Source organism: Ixodes scapularis, unplaced genomic scaffold (assembly GCF_016920785.2).
Source record: "Ixodes scapularis isolate PalLabHiFi unplaced genomic scaffold, ASM1692078v2 PGA_scaffold2__306_contigs__length_199485367, whole genome shotgun sequence".
NCBI classification, from domain to species: Eukaryota; Metazoa; Arthropoda; class Arachnida; order Ixodida; family Ixodidae; genus Ixodes; species Ixodes scapularis.
The window spans coordinates 40,757,106-40,777,401 of NW_024609857.1; the positions used below are offsets into that span (position 1 = coordinate 40,757,106).

Consider the following 20,296-nt stretch of genomic DNA (forward strand, 5'->3'; position numbering starts at 1 on the left):
CATTAAATGGAAGTACTCACACATCTTGGTAGATCAAGAAAACATTTATCGGTATTGCATAGACAGGCGTGCAAAGTCCTTTTCACTCGTCCGTAGTAGAGCACTCATTTTCAGAACTTGTCTCGGCGGCTCTGTCCCAGATGAGGTCATCTTCCGTGCCATCCAGCTTGTTGGAAATTCCAATCACTTTGAAGCTTTTTTCCACGATATTGAAGGAAGCCGCGCCCCTCGCTTTGAGAATCCAGTCAAACACCTCTACAAGGGATGCCCTCTTCAGCCAACCAGTCAGTGTTTTCTGGTGAACTGTCGTTGCCATCCACTTGGTGTACGCACGGCGAAATCCGCATTTGAAGGACCTTTTCACTGAAACATCCAGTGGCTCAAGCATGCCATTCATACCTCCAGGTATGAAGGCCAACCCTGTTTCAGACGCGCGAAGGCGTTCTCGTCCACCCTCAGTCAGGTGTCCCCGAAAGCTATCCAAGACGAGCAGCAATCGCGTTTCGAGGCTCGCACCTGGTCGCTTTTCCCAAACGCAAGTCAGCCAGTCTTTCACCAGTTCATCCGTCATCCATCCTTTCTCTTGTGCTCGAACAAATATGCCCTTAGGGGACGGCTCCGCGGGTGTGTACACATTTTTTTTGAAAAACAATGTAAGGCGGAAGTTTTTGCCCGTCTGCTGCGATACAAAGCATGACCATACATCGCTGTCTCTCGGCACCCGTTGTGAGGACATGAACACTTTTGGTACTTTTCACCTCTACCGCCGCGTTTTCTGGTGCGTCAAACCAAACAGGCGTTTGGTCCTAGGGTGACCACCTTCCTGCTTGTGAAATGCGGGACACGCTGACCTGGGGGGGGGGGGGGGGGTGGTAGTGTCGTTACAACTACGCCATCTAAGAAGGATACATAAGAGGAAATGTATTACCACGCACACCGTGAAATCTAGCTGAAAGCATATTATACACCTGCACACTGTATTGCGGCCATTAAGCTCAAATACTTTTCACACCCAGTGATGTATATTTTTGTTTTAATGACAAGTAAGTTATTAAGTGTGTCTAAGTTGAAAACACCCGAATTGACTCTAACAGAGATAAATGCACCAAAAGGAAAGAATAAACAGTAAACCTTTTTTCGGCTTATTGTTTCCTGTCGATATATTTTTACCAACATACTCTTACCGAAATTTAGAGCGCCATGTTTCTATTAAAACTTGGATTTGGGCGAGTTGGTTCATACTGAATTAAAAGGTTAAAGGCACGAACAAAACGAGGACAATAAAGACACAAAGACAAGACAGGCGCTAACTCTTCCCTAAAAAAATTTCACATCAATCCTTTCGTATTGGCACAGATTGATTTGAAAATAATTAGAATAATTTATATTTCATATTTCGGATAGCAATTTTCTCTTGCAGTACATTTCAAACAGGGGGAGGGGCACAACGGCACATGCGCGTCGTTCCCCTGTAAGAATGACGGTCGCTTCCCGCGATGCTAGGATAGCGTACCATCGTAATTCACACGATACCCAGCGGCCTCCACGATTCCCTGCACCCCGTTGTTCGTCAGTGCCATGAGATAAATTGTGAATTTTACGGCAGCGTGAAATGCGGGACATTTTGAACATTTTTGGTGTACCTTGCGAGTCGCGGGACGGGTGGTCACCCTATATGGTCCGCGTTGCCTATCTGCGATGGTATGTAGCCATGGTTTTTCCGCATCTTGATAACAAAGCTCTGGAAGGCGAGCAGCTTTTTTTTTTATACTCTTCTGGGACATGTTGACACATTGTTGTCCCACGGCGGATGGACAGGTTTTTTCTCTTCATAAAACGTCGAATCCACCCATTGCTGGCTTTGTACAAAGTCGCCGGTTTCTCCTTGCTCCGTGCAATGTCGAGCGCTCCCATGCACAGCATCTCCGTCGAGACCGCATAGCCATTGCTCTGGGTGCTCATTACAAATTAAAGGAGCAAATCTTCAACTTCGGGGAACAGGCTCTGCTTGCCTCGGAAAGTGCGCTTTGTTGTCTTGGCCTTCTTTAGTTTATCTTCTTGGAAGCACCACCGGCGTACACATTTGTCGTCGACATCAAACTTTCTTATGACCGCTCTTTTGCTATTGTCTTTAGCAAAGGCAACAACTTTAAGTTTAAAGCCGGCCATGTAACTCGCGTACATGCCCATCCAGAAGCCTGAAGTGGACAACAGTGGGAAACCGGGGCTGCACAAACACGAAGAGATGCATCTGGTTCCAGATTGTTCGATATAAAGCGAGAGGCGCAAACAGACTGCCTCAATGTTATTGGCTGCAGCAGCCGGGTGGGCACCATCTGCCGGCAGTACCTACGCTACAAACTAGATGGCGCTTCCAGCTATCCTAAAATCGTAGGTGCGGCCTATAGACGGGCAATTTTTAAATCTATTTTTTTTGCTTTTTTTGTTTAACGTTCGGGGTGCAGCTATTACACGCGTATATAGGGTACTCCGTTTACCTTCTGATGTACTGCGATGGACGCAACTAGCTACACAAGCCAATCCATAGATCGTAGCTTCTCTTGCGACTTCGCAGTCCCTGCGTCGCTCCGCCAAACCGGGAGGGCACGTGACACCCTCCGAGCTATGAATTGGCTCCGGTGGCTCGTAGCGTCCTTTGCGGTCTACCTTAGAATGAAACAAAGCATTGAATACTTATTTGTTTCATTATTATGGAGCTACATGTCTTCATGTCGTCGCTGCCGTTTGTTTTGTCAAAACTGAGCGCTGACGCCACTGTCGCGAATATTTACTTGACTTGATGCCACCACCCGCAAGAAGGTGCGGCTCACGTTTAATTACACCGAGCCATTTCCAACGAACTGGTAATTGCCACATGAGGTTATGATTCCGTTCTGCTTTGGGTTAAGCATGAAATTTTGGGTTACAGTTTTTTTACGGTTCAGTTAAAGATAACAAATTTGCTCCAGTTTTCGGTTCAGGTTCGGTTCGACATTATGGTGAAAATCTACCTGCTAATTGCGTACAGTTATAACAGCCGCTTTGTTGCATCTCGCGACACCTTGTCCATCTACAACTATGAAGTTTTGGTTGCTTCATGGAGGGCGTGCTATTTTCATCCTCGAAGGAGCATAAGCCAGTGAGACAATCAAGCCGTCAGTCACCTCCAGCGCCTGACGCTGTTTCAAGAGCCTCTTAAAGGGACACTGACAGGGTATTTATGCTCGCCGAGGTTTTTAGTTGTACGTGACATATGAGAGCTGAACTACCCAGAACAGAATTTGCGGCTCGAAATTCGGTTTCTTACCGCCCGAAAACCGCCGATCAAGAAATGGCCGGTTCGAGTCTCGCTCACTCTCTTTTCCGCGGTCACGGGCCGTTTTCTAAGGTATCGATGCGACCACCAAATTTAATCAAAGTCGTGGGTCACTGAAGGCACACACTCAATGTTAAAAATAGAAAAAATTATGAAACCCATTTTTTGTGGCTTCTAAAAAGCTGCAAATACGTTGATTGAAAAAAAAAGTTCCACAGACAACCGGAAGCATTCTGTGCGTTCGTCGTTTCGCGTATCGTGGGACTCGCGGGGACGGCGATGGCAGCGGACGACCGGCGTGGGACCTTTATTTCAGAACTGTTGTTCGCGGTACCGGCGAATTCTGTCTACCTTTAGAAGAAAAATTTGGGACTGATCAAAAGAATTGGTATTCATCCCGTACGACACGCCCGAACACCAAGCCGATTTGCACGAAGACGTCGCCGAGCCGTCGCTCCCTTCTCGTGGCTGAAGACATCGCTCGCGCAAACGTCAAGCACGGCGTGTCTACTTCGAGTTGAATATGCACGCGTACCATTTCTTTACTAGGTGTGAATGTCGCCAATGCGTGGTGCTTCCAGACTTCGACCCGGGAGTGCTTTTGCTAGAGGAAATTCGGCAGCAAACTTTCGAACTTACAGTTTACCGATCATTACTAAGGAGAGAGATCCACCAGTAAAGAGGTGCCCCGGTAGCTCAGTGGGAAAGACGTCCGCTTCATACTCGGTAGGACCGGAATCAATCCCCCGTGAAACTTTTTTTTTTTTTTTTTTTCGAACATTTTTTGATGTTTACATATCTTTTTTTTTTTACAATTATCACTGAAGAAACAAACAAAAAAATAACAAACAATTGTTGTGGACGATACTTCGCTAAGTTAAATGGTATGGGATTTCCTTTTTGACACTTGCGAACTCAATGTAATCACTTTCCACAAAATGCAAGGAGCATATAAATCAGGAAGCCTGTGCTTTCCGAGGTGCCCGTAAATGTTGAATTGCAGCCAGCCATTGGTCCCGATCCCGTTGATCTTTCGGAAACTCTGTCGCACAATGCCCCTTTTTTTTTCCGGACGCAAAACATGTGAGCCAGCTCTTCACGCAACATCTTGGGTGTATTCTTTTCGGAGCCGATCATGGAAATTCACCACGGGCACTCATTACTCATCTCCAACTCCTCAATGTACAAAACAACTCATCTTGGAGTTCAGAACAACGAGCGGAACAAACATAACTGCAAAAGCGAACAGTTCCCGTACGCCGCATGTCGTGTCGTCTGCTACAAAGAGGAGAAAAAAAAAAAAAAAAAAGAATGCATGGTTGGGTGTAGTCACGTGACTTCCGCCACTCTCTTCTCTCCACTCCTCCGACCTCCGTCGGGTTTCGGTTTCGGTTTCGAGCAGTTGCGTCTTTTGGCTTTATTAAAAAAATACGCTACTCTGTTGCAAAATATTAATTGGGTAGTCCTCCGACACCATAATAAAGTGCCTGGCAAAAAATGGAAAAAAAAAATTTTGGAGGTGTCAGTGTCCCTTTAAGGGTAGTTCACACACTTGCGCGAGTCCAACGAAGTGCGGTTGCAATAGCTTGAGACATTAATCCTTTTTACGGGTTGCTATGGCGACGGGGTTTTAAGCCGCATACAACCACCCTGTTGCCATAGCAATCCATAAAATGGTTAATGTCGCAAGCCGTTGCAGTCGCACTCGGTCATACTCACGCAAGTGTGTGAACCAGCCTTTACCATGTGCTAGCAAATTGTGCCATCGGCCCTTAGGCTTTAGATTAAAATCGACACAGCTAGCAATAGAACCAGGCCCATTCCATTCCCACTCCATTTTCGGGCAAAAGGCATCTAATTCCATTCCCATTCTATTCCCTTCAGTGCTGCCGCCATTCCATTCCGGGGTCGCAAAGTGCGGAATGATTCCGGAATCATTCCAACTCCGGAGTGAAAACTCCGCACCACTGGTTCAGAGGCTTTTCTATCCAAATTTTTTTTTTTTTCATACATATCCCAGACGTGACAAAATTGTTGCATCTTCTTTGGCATGGAATGACCCTCCTTCATTTTTTTACTTTTTCTAGGGACAGCATTTTTGGTGAGATAGAATGTTCGAAAGCAATCTGTGGTGAAAATCAAATCTTTTTTGACATAAAGGAAAATTTTCTCCCCGATTTGCACCTTTTATCTAAAGGAGTAGCTTGCTCCGGCAATACATTCGATGATGCCCTTCAAAGTATCACTCACTTATTCACTCTTCGAAAAAAAGAAAACTCAAACCAAAAGTTTAGAAACAACAGTTCTTAACGTTTCGGGGTCGACTTGACTCCTTCTTCAGGGGTGACTAAAAATGGAATGGGACAGCGCGAGCTTCGACCTCTCCTTCCTCTTCTACCGAGGTGATGTTTTGTGAACGTGACGCAGGCCATGGACGTAAATAGATGGTAAGGCCCCGAGGGACCTGTTAATGTTCCCCGGTGTATTCTGGATGTGCCACGACTCCAAGAACAGGCGTCTTCGAATATGTGGCTCTGTGTCTATCACGTGTGCGTTTCCGAAGTCGATCCGATGATCAAACACCTCACAATGTTCCGCGACGGCGCTACGCTCGCCAGACAGGTTTCTGTCGAAGATGTTTACTTTCAACTTATTCACTCTACACTGTGCGGTCGCAGACGCTTACGGGCCGCCTCGGCAAAATGTAGATCCGGACCCGCAGATATTCGCATCCGATCTGCATCCACAATCTGACAAATCTGTTTCATTTTTATCCACATCTGCCAGTTTTATTTGCATTCGTACTGCGGATATTCAGGGCTCTACTAATTTGTAAGCTGGTCCGAAACTGATTGCGGGGCCTCGTGACCTATGCTTCCTTGCAGGGCTCTACACCCACTACAAGCCTCTCCTTCAAAAGGACAAGGTGCTGCTTAAGAAGCTGTCCAAGGTGGGCCTTCGTTGCCAGCTGCAGCCAAGCAGTCTTTCTTCGGTTCACGAACATCGCAGTAGCAGAACGCACAGATGCCGCCAGAGGGCTTGGCACTCTCTCTTCTTGCGGCCTCCCAAAGCTTGGTCCTAGCAACATCTGTGCCCGTGTGTCGGAGCGTGTGGCTCCAACAGACAAAGGCACGGTTATCGTAGCCCGCTAACGTGGCTTCCACCAATGTCGCATCAGCAGCCGTTGTGTGGGACGTTGCCTGCTTTGCGTGTACAGTGCTCGCCAAACTCGTACGGAACCCCTCGAATTCTGCGTTTTCTCTTGGCAGCTCTATTCGGAAGGAGAGCTGAACAACGGCTCCTCGATGTAGCACCGCAAGATGGTTTGTCGAGCAATACAGCACGAAACAGGTGCTCGGCCACCGCCAGGACAGGGCTCCCACGAGAAAAGATGCAGGTTGCGTTTTCCGTACAAGTTTGGTGAGCGCTTTACCTACTGCAGCGTGTTTTACACCACCAATTTTGTTTTTCTCGACAAAAAGAAGTAGGAATGACCATTGGTAGAGTGTGGCGACGCCACATGCAAGTCATGTATTAACAAATCATTCGAGGAAGAGTCGACAGCAATGTCCAGTTTGATGCAGTTCTATCCACAGCATAAGGACAAGTTGGATTGCGGTTCATAGAGGTGCAAGGCTTCACTGAAATACAAGCCCATTATCAGCCTGACATCCCATTTTAATGTGGTTACCATGGGAAGCACAAGCAGAGGATTCTGATGCCAACGTTGGTAGTGTTTGTTGCAGAGGTTGGAATACGCATCTTCTCTGGCTGTGGGCTTCATTGCCAACTAGCGCTATTGTGAATGCTGCATGCTATCAGTGCAAGACAGAGCAGAGCACCTGTGTAGTTCAAACTAATGTAGCAAAGATATGAATATTGTGAAGCAGAGTTGAAGTATGCTTGTAATTCTGGTACTACTACTAGCATTTGAGGTGCTAATACTATAGCACTGTTTTTGTGGAGCTTTTTATTGTAGCTTTTACTATGCTGGTATCCACTGGATGCCATATTTGAGTGCACTCTTCACGGCACACACTCGAAACAAGCCCGCAGTTAGAGCCTGCTAAGACCCGAAAGCTTGATGATGTGGAATTTAGCTCCAAATGCACCATTGAAGCTCGCCGTCGGCTCATGCTCAGCAGCCGCGGACTCGGTTATGGCTACCAGTGAATACCCCTTATAGAAAGTTTCTGCCGCCATATGCTTTGGTGTGCATGTTATAAGATAAGTTAATGTGATTATGCCGTTGTACATCATTTTGTTTTTGTCCAAAACTTGCACATAGATTTTTCGGTGTGTTTGCCTAACGACCAGGGCAGTTTCTCACAAAGCACTCTCAGTATGGTATGGCGACTTTAGTTGCCCCCAGACCAGCCTTTCACTTGTGTCTTGAGTGACAAAACCAGTATTTCGTGCACCATGAAATAACATGAAGCAGCCCTTTGGCATTCTACGTTCTGGCCATTCATGGGAATGGCGTGCAACAATGATAAAGTGCCGTTCACACACTTGCAACCGAGTACGACCAAGAGAAACAAGACGGGTTTTGAAGCCTCTTGTGACGGCGGAGGACCCGATGTGCTGCTGTGGAGCAGGCCTTATGCCGTTGAGAGAGGTTTAAAGACCGGTCTTGTATCTCTCGGTTATACTCGGTCGCAAGTGTGTGAACGGGCCTTAGCTCGAGCACCGCATAAATGCCGTCACAGCTTAGTATCCGTCGGAGAGTCTGCCATCCTTTCTCACAAACGTTAAAGAACAGGTTAGGGATGGACGTAGCAACTCTGTTGCTTTGCAAGCTATGAACACCCTCGATTATAGTTCCACTCGAGCTTGAGGACGTGGCAACAGACATTAGCATTTGCTTTGCTTGGGTAGCTGCAGAAAAACAGCCATCTGGCACACTTACCAGAAACGAGATGCTGCGTCTGAAGGGATGTGAAAAGCTCAAGAGTGATGTGCGACAAAATGAATGGTGCTCCTTTCACCAGGGCATCCAGACGAAGAGGCCCATGGAGGTTCAGAGTGCACTGCTCAAGCGTTACCTCCTAGAACTCACACAAAGCTTCATGATCCCCCTGGTAAGGACCATTTGTTTGGTGGTTCTCTTACAAGGATCTCTGGGGGCGTTACGATTATTTCCTTGCAGACTAAGAATTATACAAAGTGTGTCCAGCAGATGCAAGAGCTGTCTGCACCAAACACGAGTTTTTCGGACTTCTTTTGGTCACGATATTGCATCTTGTAGGAGTGCATGCAAAACTACTCCCAGAATCTGCTTTGCTGCTAATCTGCTTGGCATGCGTGCCAAGAAAAAAAAATTGTGTACGGCAAGAGTCCGAGAGAGTTGCAGCGAGTGTGTTCGGCCCTTTAAGTCAGATTGTTCTTTTTGGTTTGCACAGACGGTTTGGCTTTAGTAATAGTCAGTTTACATTGAATTTTTTTGCCAATTTGACCATGTACTTGTTTCTGCATTATAATTTATGCACCATTCCTACAAGGGATCTGAACAAAAACCAGTAGTATAAAAATAAACAAAAATCTTAACTCTTAACAAAAGGAATTGATAGTTAAATGTTGCAATGCTTTGTGTGTGTAATGTAGCTCTGAAATGAGGGGTGAAGTGGCAGTGCAAAGTCCAGAGAAGTTGCTTGAAAAACAGGTGCCATAAATGGTGGCTCAAGTTAGGTAAAAAGACAAACATTCTTATCCAGCACTTCTGAAGCAAAGTTCTCAATGGCCCGCTGTTTTCCAGGAGCGGTACATGGCAAGCCTGATGCCCCTCCAGAGGAACATTTCCCCCTACAAGGTGCACTTAATCTCTCTATAGTGGGTCGATTTACCTGCACCAGCCCACAGCAGTGTAGAAAAGTGTAGCACAGTGAAGAAAAATGCAGGGCAGTGTACTTTTGGCCTGTGTTTTAAAGAAGGGCTGCACTCGCAAATCGAATAATGGTAGCTTTGATTGATATACCTGCACGGGAAAGTAGAGGATGGTGTACTCCCGGTACGTGCATCGAGATACGACCGGAAGTACATCGCCCTACACTTCTCTGCACCGGTTCAGGTAAATGAAACGAAGCTGGTGTGCACCTGATGCAGGATGTGTAGGTAAATCAGATGTAGTAGTGTAAACTTGTGGGAGCAATATTGCCACCTAGTCGCTTTGTGATGCAAGAACTACTTCGAACGCCATATGCCTATCCAGCATACTGGGCTTGTAGAAGTGAACCGTTGCACCCGTGTGTCCCTCAGAAGAAATCGAAAACTAAGCGACATACAAAGCCTCTTTCTCACCGCGGTACAGAAAAATATGGTAGGTCAGTTGGCCGTCATTATGCATCCCCATCTGGAAAATTGCACGAAGCCAAGGCCAATAACTGCACCTCGCTCTGCTTTCCTTCACTTTTGAGAGCAGGAATTCCCGCATTTGCCATCGAGATTGCTCCCCACAACAGGACGTCGCTTTTCCCCATCTGTGCGAGACGTCGCAGCACTAACTTGACCTTTGTTGCAGGGGACGCCATCGCTGGGACCCTTCCACCAAGAAGACTTTCTGCGCAGCCTGGAGACCTCGGGGCCCCAGCTCACTACAGGCACCAAGGGCGACTGGGCAGCCCTCTACAGGTGCGTAAATCAGCTGGACCGCAAGCGGCGCCGGCAGGTGGTAACTAGACTGAGACTCCGGTTTGGCCGCAGGAAGTTCTTCCGAAGCAGCAACTTTTCGGGCTGGTACCGGGGCCGCTGCAAGGAAGCCTCCCAGAAACTCCAGGCCCTACACGCGGAAGCAATCTCGGATGCCGTGAGTTCCCGGATTACATAGTTACAATGTGCACCACTTACCAAACCGGTACGAAATGAGGCGAAGTGCTCCATGGTGGTGCAAAATGGAACAGCCCGAGCAAGGGAGGCCATTTGCTGAAGATCCAAATTCTGGTTAGACCATGGACAGCACATTGTAGTTTGCTTAGCAGGTAAAGTTCTGCACCGTGCCTGGTTCAGTTCCACTTTCCATCTCGAGCGAGGGACCTTCCCACTCAGGCCAGTCAACGAGTGCTGGGTCATTGAGCAGTTCTTTGGCTGCTGCCAGGATAGCAGTGCCACGAGATACGACGGTTGGCGCATTCTGCGCAAGTTTGGCAAACACCATACTCTGCCCACTCACAAATATTTTCTTGACAGGACCTGCTGCTCTGGACCAGAGACAAGCAGGAAGTGGAAGTGGTCGATCTGGTGCTACGGCTGAAGGACAAACTGGTGGGTGAGCAGTCTGTGGACCTGCAAGGGTCGGCCTTCACAAAACGACTGTCCTCGGTTGTGCAGAGTTCCGGCGAGAAGGGCAGCCTACCGGTGACCCCGCAGACCATGGCCAAGCTGCGGCAGCACGTACAGACCATAGTGTCTGGACTCCCCGAAGACCTCCAGCAGGTCCTGGCCTCGAGCCGGTGACGAGAACAGATGCCTCCACGAGGAGGGGAAGCGAGAAGACACGGCAGGGAGGGATCCGTCTTTTATTACACGAGTAAAAAGTCTTACTTACCGACCGAAACCCCCCGAGTGGCGTCTGTCCCCCCCGGTGCTTACCTTGACTGCTCCGAGGACGCCGGACACGGGCACCACCACACCACACCACACACCGCACGAGCCATTGGGGGGAGAGATTGCACCCACGGCACGTCACACACACACACGCGACACAAGCAGCACAAGAAAACGCACGCAGGCACCAGCGTTTATTGAGCGTGACAGAACAGGGGTCGGAGGGAGGGGGAGAGGCTAGGTGCCGGGAGCCACCACCACCACGAGATGGTCCTCGTCGGCCGATTGGATGGCGGGGCAGGCGCGTCGCAGCACCTGCAGGGCGAATGCGCACGGCGGGAAGGCGTAGAGCACGGCCCGGGCCAGGGGGATGACGCCGGCTGCCTCCTTCTGCTTCAAGTAGCTGACCAGGTTGCGCAGGGGCCGCTGGGGCTGGCCTCCGGCCTGCTCCTGGGCCAGGGCCACCAGGATGGCGCAGCCCTGGGCCAGGCGCCGCTCCACGTCGGCCAGCTTGGCCGGGTCCAGCCGCAGTCGCTGTGTGATGCGCAGGGATGCCTGGCCCCCGAGCAGGGGCTCCACCGAGTCCCCCGAGCAGAGCACCATGCGGGCCGGGAATGCACTGTTCTTCAGCACCAGGCCCCCCTGCCACGCTGACGCACACGTGCGCCCCAGCTCCTGCAGCGTCGACACCGTCCGGGTACTACCGCCGCCGCTGCCACCGTTCTCCCGCTTGGCCGGTGGGCTCGGGGGGGTGCGCGGACGCCAGTTGGGGCCAGGGGCCGCAGCGCCCCCCGGGGGGCCCGGGACGCCAGGGGGCGGCGGCCCCCAGGAGGCCTCCCACCGGCGGGGCTCGTCGTAGCGCCCTGCCCAGGCCGGGTCTGGGAAGTCCGGCCGGAAGGGCTCTGGCGCCCCCGCGGGTGGGAAGCCCGGGTAGTAACCGAAGGGGTCGGGATCGGCAAAGTCAACACGCAGCCGCTTGTCCGGCCCGCCGAGCGGGAAGCCCCGCATCTCCTGGCAAGCCGCCTGTGCGGCGTCAATGCTGTCGTACTGCAGGTAGGCGTGGTTCTCACCCTTGACCCAGTCGATCTTGCGGATGGCGCCAAAGCGGTCAAACTCACGCTCCAGGTGCGCCAGGGAGGTCCAAGAGCCCAGGCCACCCACCCAGATGCGCATAGACGGAGTGGCCTTGCCATAGCCAATCTTGCACTGGAACTTGCCGATGTACTGGCCCGACATCTCCACCTTGGCCCGGTGGGCCATGTCCAGGTTGAGAAACTTGATGAAGGCATATGCGTTGCCCTGGCCCGGCGGTGGCCGCTTCACGTCCACGTCCTCCACCACGCCATAGCGCTCAAAGATGCGGCGCAAGTCCGCCTCCGAGATGGTCACCTCCAAGTTGCCCACAAACAGGGTGCGAGTCGCCTTGTCGTCGTCCTCGGGCGGCACGTGGTGCAGGTAGTTGGGGAACTTCTCCTTCTTGCCGTCCTCACGCCGAAAGCGATTCTGGAACGGCCCGCGCTCCAGGGCCCGAGGGTCCATACCCCGGTGGTCCATCGCGGGGGGTGGAGGGGGCGGGGGTGGGGGCGGCGGCAGCCGGTGATGCTCCATGCGCATTCGCCGCGGCCCGGGCGACGATGACGGGTGGTGATGGTGGTGGTGGTACTCGGGCGGCGGGCTCAGACTCCGCTGGCGCACGCGCAGCACGGGCTCCACCTGCACCTGCTTGTCGAAGAGCACCAGCCGGGACTTGGCGTGCCGCGCCTCCTTAGCCTCCTCGTACGAGCGGAAGTAGACGTAGGCGACGGGCTCGTTGCCCTCGTGGCACACCTTCACAGAAACGTTACCGAAGCGGCTGAACTGGTCCTGCAGCGTCTCGCGCAGCATTACGTCCGAGATCTTATGATTGAGGTTGGACAGGCACAGCACCTTGTAGCCGTTGTACGGCGGGCTCCGCTCCACCTTGAGCCGGTAGTCGTCGAACGAGCCCCCCGAGACTCCCCGGTCGGCCGAGGCGTCGCGCCCGCCTCGCCGCCGATGCTCGCTGGGCGACTTGTTGGAGCCGCGCCGGTCGCCCCCGCGCCGGTCAGGCGTCCCGCGCGGGCTGTCGTCGTAGCGCGCCATGGGCCGCTTGCTCTTGGGCGAGTCTCTGTCCTGCTGCCGTTTCATCCTCGGGCACGCATTCAGAAGCCTGCGATCACTCCATCCGACGCTCGGCGGTGGCGGCGACGCACTGCACGAAACACGGCCATCTTGGGTGACGAGGATCGATACACAATGGCGTCGGGACGATAGCCCCGCTCCGCGACAGCCTTTCCGCACCACGAACTGCTTCCGCCCCACTCGCACGAGACACAACAAGGCACCGATCACGAAAACCGCAACTCTTTGGCACCTCTTCGAAGAAGCAGCAAACTCGTCGTCGACACATTTTTGCTCGCTAAACCACAGGCGCCGCACGGAGCTATTTTTATCGTCGGAAGGCGGTCGCAGCGGGGTCGCTCTTCCCGTCGCCGATCGTCGAATAGGGCACAGAAGCACCGTCGAGGCCGCCGTCGCGCAACTTTTTTTTGTTTTCTTTTCTTACGGATAGAACTTGTACGCACAAACATGAGCACCCCCAGGCACGGAACACACGAAACATCAGACAAGCAAGCGACTCCTTTTCCTAGGAATGTGCCGAGGCGTCGCCATGACTCGCACTGGGCAGGAGGCAAGATCAAACACACATTGCACATTTCACAGTGTTGCACAACCATCGTGTGGCCGCTACGCAAAGGAAAAGAAGAAAGTGATCAGATGGAGCATTTGGCACTCACGAATGGAAAGCAGCGGGATTTACGGGCAAGGAAGAGAGGGGGGGAGCATTCATTTGGCGCGGTGGACAAAGGCATAGCGACGATCGGCACGCCTGTGAAGTTACCGCGGCAGATGGTCGCGTGCCGCGCGCTTACACGTTTCTCCACCGCGCTAAAGAAATCGTTGAGAGGTTTATACCTTTTGCTTTCTAGCAATCAACCCGTCACAGACCGAGATGATGGCATGAAGTTCTTGTCGCTCATGAAACCTCAATCTTGCGGGAGCGACAGAGGTCAGGAGGGCGGCGGCGCCACCATCTGCTGTTCGCCTTAAAATTCCTTGATGGGAGCCGAGTTGGCCGAGTCTAGGTAGGAGAATTCCCTAACTTCGGATGTCCAAAACGTAGTCGACGTCGTGCTTGTAATCGTTGCGCTGAGACGTACGACTGGGTAGTCAATGTGTGTTGAATGATTATCGCGTGTGAGCGCGCAGTAAAGTACGCGTAACACCTTGAACACAAATGAAGAGCACTCGAGAGCTTGCAGCAGCTTGCAACCTGCCGTGCAGTTTGGCCAGTTTGGCGTTTCGGAGCAAACGGCCATGCCGCAGTAAATATAAGATAAAACGATAGAAAACAGACTTATAGGTGGAGAACAAATAACTAATTTTTCTGTGAGATATTAGTCTCGATTATTCAAACCTGAATTTCTTTCACAAGTGGCGCGATCGACTGATTTTTCAAGGAGGATATGATTTTTCAGCCAATGATAATGCTTGTGCAAGCGCCCGCGAGAAGCGATTCTATTTGAAATGAAATTGATTTGAAATCACACCTTTTTTACTTTGGTGATTTAAATCACGCTTACCCGCAAAAATAGCCTAGAATTTTTTTATTTACTCTTTTTTGACTATTTTATGCTTTCTGTGGGCATTTGCTTTGTAGTTAAATTAAATAATCATCAAGCAAGAAATAATTACAACTGCTGAACTGTAAAGAATAATCCAGCCAGAAATATCAATAACTACAAAAGGTGGTGTTTTTGTGAGCAAATCAGAATCCTCAGCTTGTTTTCTACCTTCCACTGTGTTGGTCACTGACATAATGTCCTATTGCAAGCAAATCATAATGCAAAAAAAAAAAAAATAAAGCTTTTGTTCTAAGATAGCGGGGTTTACACGCATAAAAAGTTAATTAAATTATACTTTAAATTCACAGTGAATTTTTCTTCCGTGTTACTTTCAGCGTTTGGAGCAGCAAATTACTATTTTCTAAATACAGTGATTTAAATCAAATTAATCTGATTTAAATAAAAAAAATCAAATTTCCTTGATTTTTTAATTGTTTTTCTTCACTTTGGTGAATTGCAAGTGCGGATGCTTTGGTATGATAATTTACAAGTTCATCCATCTCCCATACATCTCATGTGTGTTGATATATTCTACTGCTGGCAACTCTTCGTTCGCAAGCACGTAAAAAAAAAAAAAATAATAAATAAAAAAAGTCAAATTGAACGTTGAGTGATTTATACAGCGTAAGGTCGGCCTGCCAGGATTTGCGACACTGGTTTACACTGTAGAAGAGCAATTTTGTCAGTGCAGTACGACTGCTAACCTGGGGTCTTTAACGTGCACCACGCAGTAGTGATACATGACCGCACGCCGGTACGATGCTCATCCAGGTCGAAACGGGCAGGGGTGAAGCTTGAGCTCAGGATGCATGGGTTCTGCAGCGCGAGCTTTCGCTCCACGTGCTCCGAGCTGGTGTGCGCTAGCCCACTCGGCTCCATGCTTAGTGTACAAAGTTGTCAAAGCTGCTGGCGCGGGCATCGGGTTTGATCTCGCAGATAATTTGCTCGCGTTCTCGCGCAAACGAAACCATAGATGAAGCCACGCACTCGAGCCAGTAGCTTTGACAACATTGTATATTAAGTATGAAACGGATAATACCCACTAAACTCTATGACAATAGGACAATTTAGTGCCACTACATAAGCTACGCTTCAGAATAACGACACTTGGCCACATTGTGTCTTAAATTCATGGTTGCCAGTTATCTGAAGCTTTATCTGAAATCAGAGGAAACGTTTTTCCGCCCTCCACAAATGTTTAAACAGTTCGCGACAGAGCAGAGCAATATTACTTGACCTTCCTCACATCGAATCTAAGGCTGAGGAAGTCGCACTTTTGAATCATGGCGATCGGCAGTTGCATCTCTCTGCATACAAACCAAAATGGCGGCGCCCACAACAATGGGCGCGTTAAGTTAACGCGCTCCACGCGCTCGAGCGCGCTCCAGCGGTCAGAGTGCACTCGAGCTAAACCACTGATCTCTATGACAATTGCTGGATCGCGCTTCCCCGCTTGTTCGCTGCAGCGCAAGTGAAGCCACCGGACTTCACTCGCTTGGGATACGATTTGCCGTTTTTGCTAGCCTTTGCTGCGGTTTTCCAGCGTGCTGTAGACACGTTTTCTACTCGTTCGTCGTCATTCGCCGAAGAAGTTTCTTGAAGACTCTGTGTATTGTTGAGACTTGCCGTTGTGAACACGTGGAAAGTTTTACGAAAGTGCAGTGTCGCAGGAAAAAGGCAAAACGCGTCGAAAGGAAGGGCTGGCGGCGTGTTCCAAGCTTCCTTGGCACGCCGAAGTGCCGTGTCTCTGTGCCTTCGCACGCTTGGATACCGACCAAGAACCGACGCCGTGTGTGTGTGTCTAGCGAGTGCAATGTGCGTGAAGCTGTTCGTGCCTCTGGATCAGCGTCTTTTCCCCTCGCGGTTTAGGAACGAGCTTAATCCAGCGTCCACTAGCGACGGAAGATGGGGGGAAGGTACGTCTTTTTTTCGTCCTTAGACGATTTACACAATACCGTGCACAACAGCTCCTCATCACTGATCAGTGCTGGCTTATTATCAACCTACTTAATTGCACTTGACGTTTGAGCGCGGCTCGCCTAATTGTAATTGGTCAGCAGATTGCACACGACTATATCGGCCGCGCTTCAAAGATTGTCATTCTCGCCGTCTTGTACTTTTGCTTTCGAAAACCCCCCTGGCTCCACAACGTTGCCCTATTCGTGCTCCCACGGAATCTATTAGAGTAGATTTGGGACATAGCCATGGTTAATATATAGTACATAAGAACACGTACAGATCTCTCCCTTTTATTGATAGCAACTCACCGGAACAGCTGGACGATCCAGAACTCCGTGGCCGATATATATAAATGATCTAAAGGCTTCTACGCGCGACACACGTTCAGAACTTTGGCGCGGCGTCAATTCTTGACCGGTATCCAAGCGTGCGAAGGCACAAAGATGCATCACTCGGCGTGCCAAGGAAGCTTCCCACGTAGCACGAAAACGTTCTGAGAACATTCCGGGAATGTTCAAAATAACATAGACAACATTCTTGGAATGTTGAAGGATTACGTAAGAACATTCTATCAACGTTGTCAGAATGTGGCGCAGGCACTTATCGCTACATTCGGGGAATGTCTTCAAAGGGATATTCTTAGAACGACATAGAACATTACCAGGCCATTCAATCAACACTGAAACTTCCTAACAAGTTTCTCAGAACATCCAAAGAACTTCTGCAACATTCTCTGAATATTGCAAATTTACGTAAGAACATTTTATCGACGTTGTCAGAATGTAGCGCAGGCACTTATCGCTACATTCGGGGAATGTTTTCTAGGTGATATTTTTAAAACATTCTGAGCACGACAAAACCTAACAAGGTTTTAAGAACGTTCCCAAAACATCCAAAGAACGTCTGCAACATTCTCTGAGGAATGTTTTCAAAAATTCCATATTTATAGCTTGCTTACCTTACAGCCCCACTGAGCCGTACTATATATATTAACATAATAAATCCCAAGGAGCGATCGATATTTTTTAATCGAAATATATTTTTTTCTAGGCCTAGCACAACCTAGACTGCTTTACCAGCGCATTAGCCACAGCCTAATCATCAAAACATGCGGCATACATAACCGATTACTCACTCGGAGCATAAGAACAGATACGGCATCCCACACTCAAGCGGGACATACCTTCTTCAAGGTATCAAATCCGAGATGCTAAAAATCAGGTCTATTCAAAACTGCCCCTCTACGTACGCAGTGAGTGCCAAACTCATTATCAAATTTTGAAGACCATTGCTTTTCTCCTACACCTTATCTCACATTCCTCGGTACACTCGTACAAGATAAAACTGATCCCTTATGCTAAGTTTCCAAAACCTCCACTTAATTTGCATATTTTTGGCACAAAGTGGCATATAGTGGATGGTGTTTCGAAACACAGGTTGCTTGAAAGCTCCGTAAAGTTGGCTTCACCTGCGAAAATTCTAGGGATGTTCTAAGCGAACGTTCTAAGAATGTTGCAGGATTCGTCGCCTGGCTTCCGAGCTATCGAGACGTATCGCGATGAGCTCCGTCGGAGCGGTAACGGCCGCTGATAGCCGTGGAATTTCTGCTGAGTTAGGCTCCCAAGGATACAGGATCGTACTGCCTCCCCTGCCGAAGGGCGTTCACGCCCTGAATTCTGTCTTTCTGCACGCCGACATTACGGCGCGGCCTTATCGCATTGAAGATTTTAAAGCCGGACTCGAGAAAGCGGGAGTACTAGGCGAAATCGCCGCATGTAGTTCATTTCAGATGAACCACGTGTGGATGGTGACTCTGAAAACACCGTCGGCCAAGAAGAAGCTGGTGGACGCCGCGTCCTTCGAGGCTAAAGGGAGACGCTGCATCGTCGTCGACCCGGAGAAGGCCGAGGTGAGGCTGAAGCTTCATTGGATTTCTTTTCACCTTCCGGACGAAACCGTGAAGAAGGCCCTGGAGCCGTATGGCAAGGTTGAGGACGTCGCCCGAGAGACCTGGCGTGTCGGAGGCTTCGAAGGTGTGCAGTCGACCACCCGAGTCGTGAGGCTGACCCTAAGGGAAGGCGTCACGCTCGAGAACCTTCCGCACCAACTACGGCTCCCAGGCTGCACGGCCCTGGTGCTGGCCCCGGGTAGAGCTCCGCTCTGCCTCAGGTGCCGTCGAACCGGCCACATTCGTAGGGAGTGCCGAGTGCCGCGCTGCGAGAGCTGCAGACGTTTCGGACACCTACGCGACGACTGCAAGAAAACCTATGCAGACGTGGCTAACGGCGGCCCTGAGGACGACGCCTCGGAGCTACTCATGGACCAGGATGAAGCTGAGGACGCGGCAGGCGGAAACTCGGAGGGCAGCCAACCTCAGAGGCGAGCCGAGACCACCGTGGTCGTCCCACCACCCGAGACGTCCACCACGGCCGAGCTCCCCGCAGAAAACACGGACACCCCGAAACCGGTGGGCGACGACGTCGCACGCGTTTCGGCCCTCCAGGGGGACGAGCGCGAGCACGACTACGCCTGCCGGGAGTCGACCCTGGCTGCCGTTGAAAGGGAGAACGACCAGAAGGACGGCGAGATGGACGCCGTGAGCGGCTCTGCCAAGCGTTCCCTGGAACCGACACCAACCCAGGAGCCCGGTCAACCGCAGAACCTGCAGGAGAGGGTACTCCAGAGGTGGCAGACGGTGACTTCCAAGAGGGGCCGACGCCACGCCCCCCCTCAAGGACCACCGGAGGGCCACGTGCCGAAGGCTCCATAGTGAAGGAACTGTACAGCGGCTGAATAATATTGCTTAGGCGGCCTAGTACAAGTAAGAGTGTTGTATTTTTTTTTTTTTTGTATGTGTTTACCTGTTTGACTTAAGCGGCTTTTTGTATCGTAGCCTAGCCTTCTCTCTATTTTAGCTCCGTGATAGTAATATGTCTCTTAGTTTCGCCACTTTAAACGTCCGTGGGTTGGCCTCGTCGAGGAAGCAGTACCAACTGCAGCGTCTGGTAGAGGACGAGCAGCCGGACTTTCTTGCGGTGCAAGAAACTAAATTGCAGACAGAAGAGAACATTGAGAGAGCGCTGAGGCCTTATCTCCGGCGATATGAAGTTGCCGCTAGTCATGCTGCGGGTCGGTCGGGGGGGCTGTTTTCTATGAAACTATGAAAACTTGCAAGTTGTTATCGATGAGTGCGGGCGGTTTATTTCTTGTGATTTCACGCTGTCAGATGTCCAGTGGCGAGTGATATGTATCTACGCTCCCAATAACGCGAAGGATAGAGAAGTCTTTTTTCAATTTCTACGTAATTATCTGGAGTGTGACAAAGTGATCGTGTGCATGGGTGATTTTAATTGTCTGTGACGAGCGGGATAGTACTGGAGCGGCCACGAGTGGTGACAGCAGTTCGAGACTTTTGAAAGAAATTGTAAATGTGTGTGGGCTCGAAGACGTCGGTGCCTTATGCACCATAAGAAGTGGCGTAAGGTATACGCATTTTCAAAATACGTCACACGCTCGTTTAGACCGTATTTATGTTACAGTTGACGTACTGCGCACTGTGCACGGCTACCGTGTCCAGCCCATTTGTTTTACTGACCACTGCCTCGTAAGCGTAAAAATTGGCAGGAAAGAAAGCAGAGCGTCTCGTTTTAACTGGCAGCTTTGGAAATTAAACCGAACACTTTTGAATGATAAACTTTTTGCAACCACTGTTGCTGAGCTGTTGCGGGGTGTGGTCGAAAAAGAGACTTGTATCAGGGAGGCCTGGGAAGAATTCAAA

General features: G+C 50.2%; 3 protein-coding genes across 5 annotated transcripts in view; 2 read left to right on the forward strand and 1 right to left on the reverse strand.

Annotated features, from left to right (window-relative positions):
• The window catches only part of LOC8028822 (protein DENND6B), a 31,630-nt gene extending 20,765 nt beyond the window's left edge, over nt 1-10,865 (forward strand). The window contains exons 10-16 of one of the 2 annotated variants that reach the window (XM_029972330.3): nt 6,202-6,266; nt 8,308-8,397; nt 9,072-9,125; nt 9,834-9,943; nt 10,016-10,118; nt 10,499-10,573; nt 10,640-10,865. In XM_029972330.3, the coding sequence (XP_029828190.2) occupies nt 6,202-6,266; nt 8,308-8,397; nt 9,072-9,125; nt 9,834-9,943; nt 10,016-10,118; nt 10,499-10,573; nt 10,640-10,765 (623 nt within the window). In that variant the 3' untranslated portion in view covers nt 10,766-10,865. Of the gene's footprint in view, nt 1-6,201; nt 6,267-8,307; nt 8,398-9,071; nt 9,126-9,833; nt 10,119-10,498; nt 10,574-10,639 lie in introns of both variants that reach the window. The other variant, XM_029972329.3, reaches the window with a different exon arrangement.
• Nucleotides 10,866-11,026: 161 nt separating this feature from the next.
• LOC8028820 (RNA-binding protein spenito) lies at nt 11,027-14,256 on the reverse strand. 2 transcript variants are annotated; one of them, XM_002401742.5, is made up of 2 exons: nt 13,850-14,256; nt 11,027-13,085 (listed from the first exon to the last, which is right to left on the reverse strand). In XM_002401742.5, exon 2 carries the CDS (start codon nt 13,019-13,021, stop codon nt 11,093-11,095), a length of 1,929 nt encoding a protein of 642 aa, XP_002401786.2. In that variant the 5' UTR covers nt 13,022-13,085; nt 13,850-14,256; the 3' UTR covers nt 11,027-11,092. The 2 variants fall into 2 exon arrangements, with proteins under 2 accessions (XP_002401786.2, XP_029828188.2); XM_029972328.4 differs by having other exon boundaries at nt 11,027-13,621; nt 13,850-14,251.
• Nucleotides 14,257-18,041: 3,785 nt separating this feature from the next.
• On the forward strand, nt 18,042-19,288 carry LOC120850135. Its single transcript, XM_040222520.2, has one exon. The coding sequence runs from the start codon at nt 18,077-18,079 to the stop codon at nt 19,286-19,288; it is 1,212 nt and encodes a 403-aa protein (XP_040078454.2). The 5' UTR covers nt 18,042-18,076.
• Nucleotides 19,289-20,296: the final 1,008 nt, after the last annotated feature.

Coding starts and splice junctions, on each gene's coding strand:
- LOC8028820 (XM_002401742.5), bottom strand. CDS start 13,021: ATGAAACGGCAGCAGGACAGAGACTCGCCCAAGAGCAAGCGGCCCATG.
- LOC120850135 (XM_040222520.2), top strand. CDS start 18,077: ATGAGCTCCGTCGGAGCGGTAACGGCCGCTGATAGCCGTGGAATTTCT.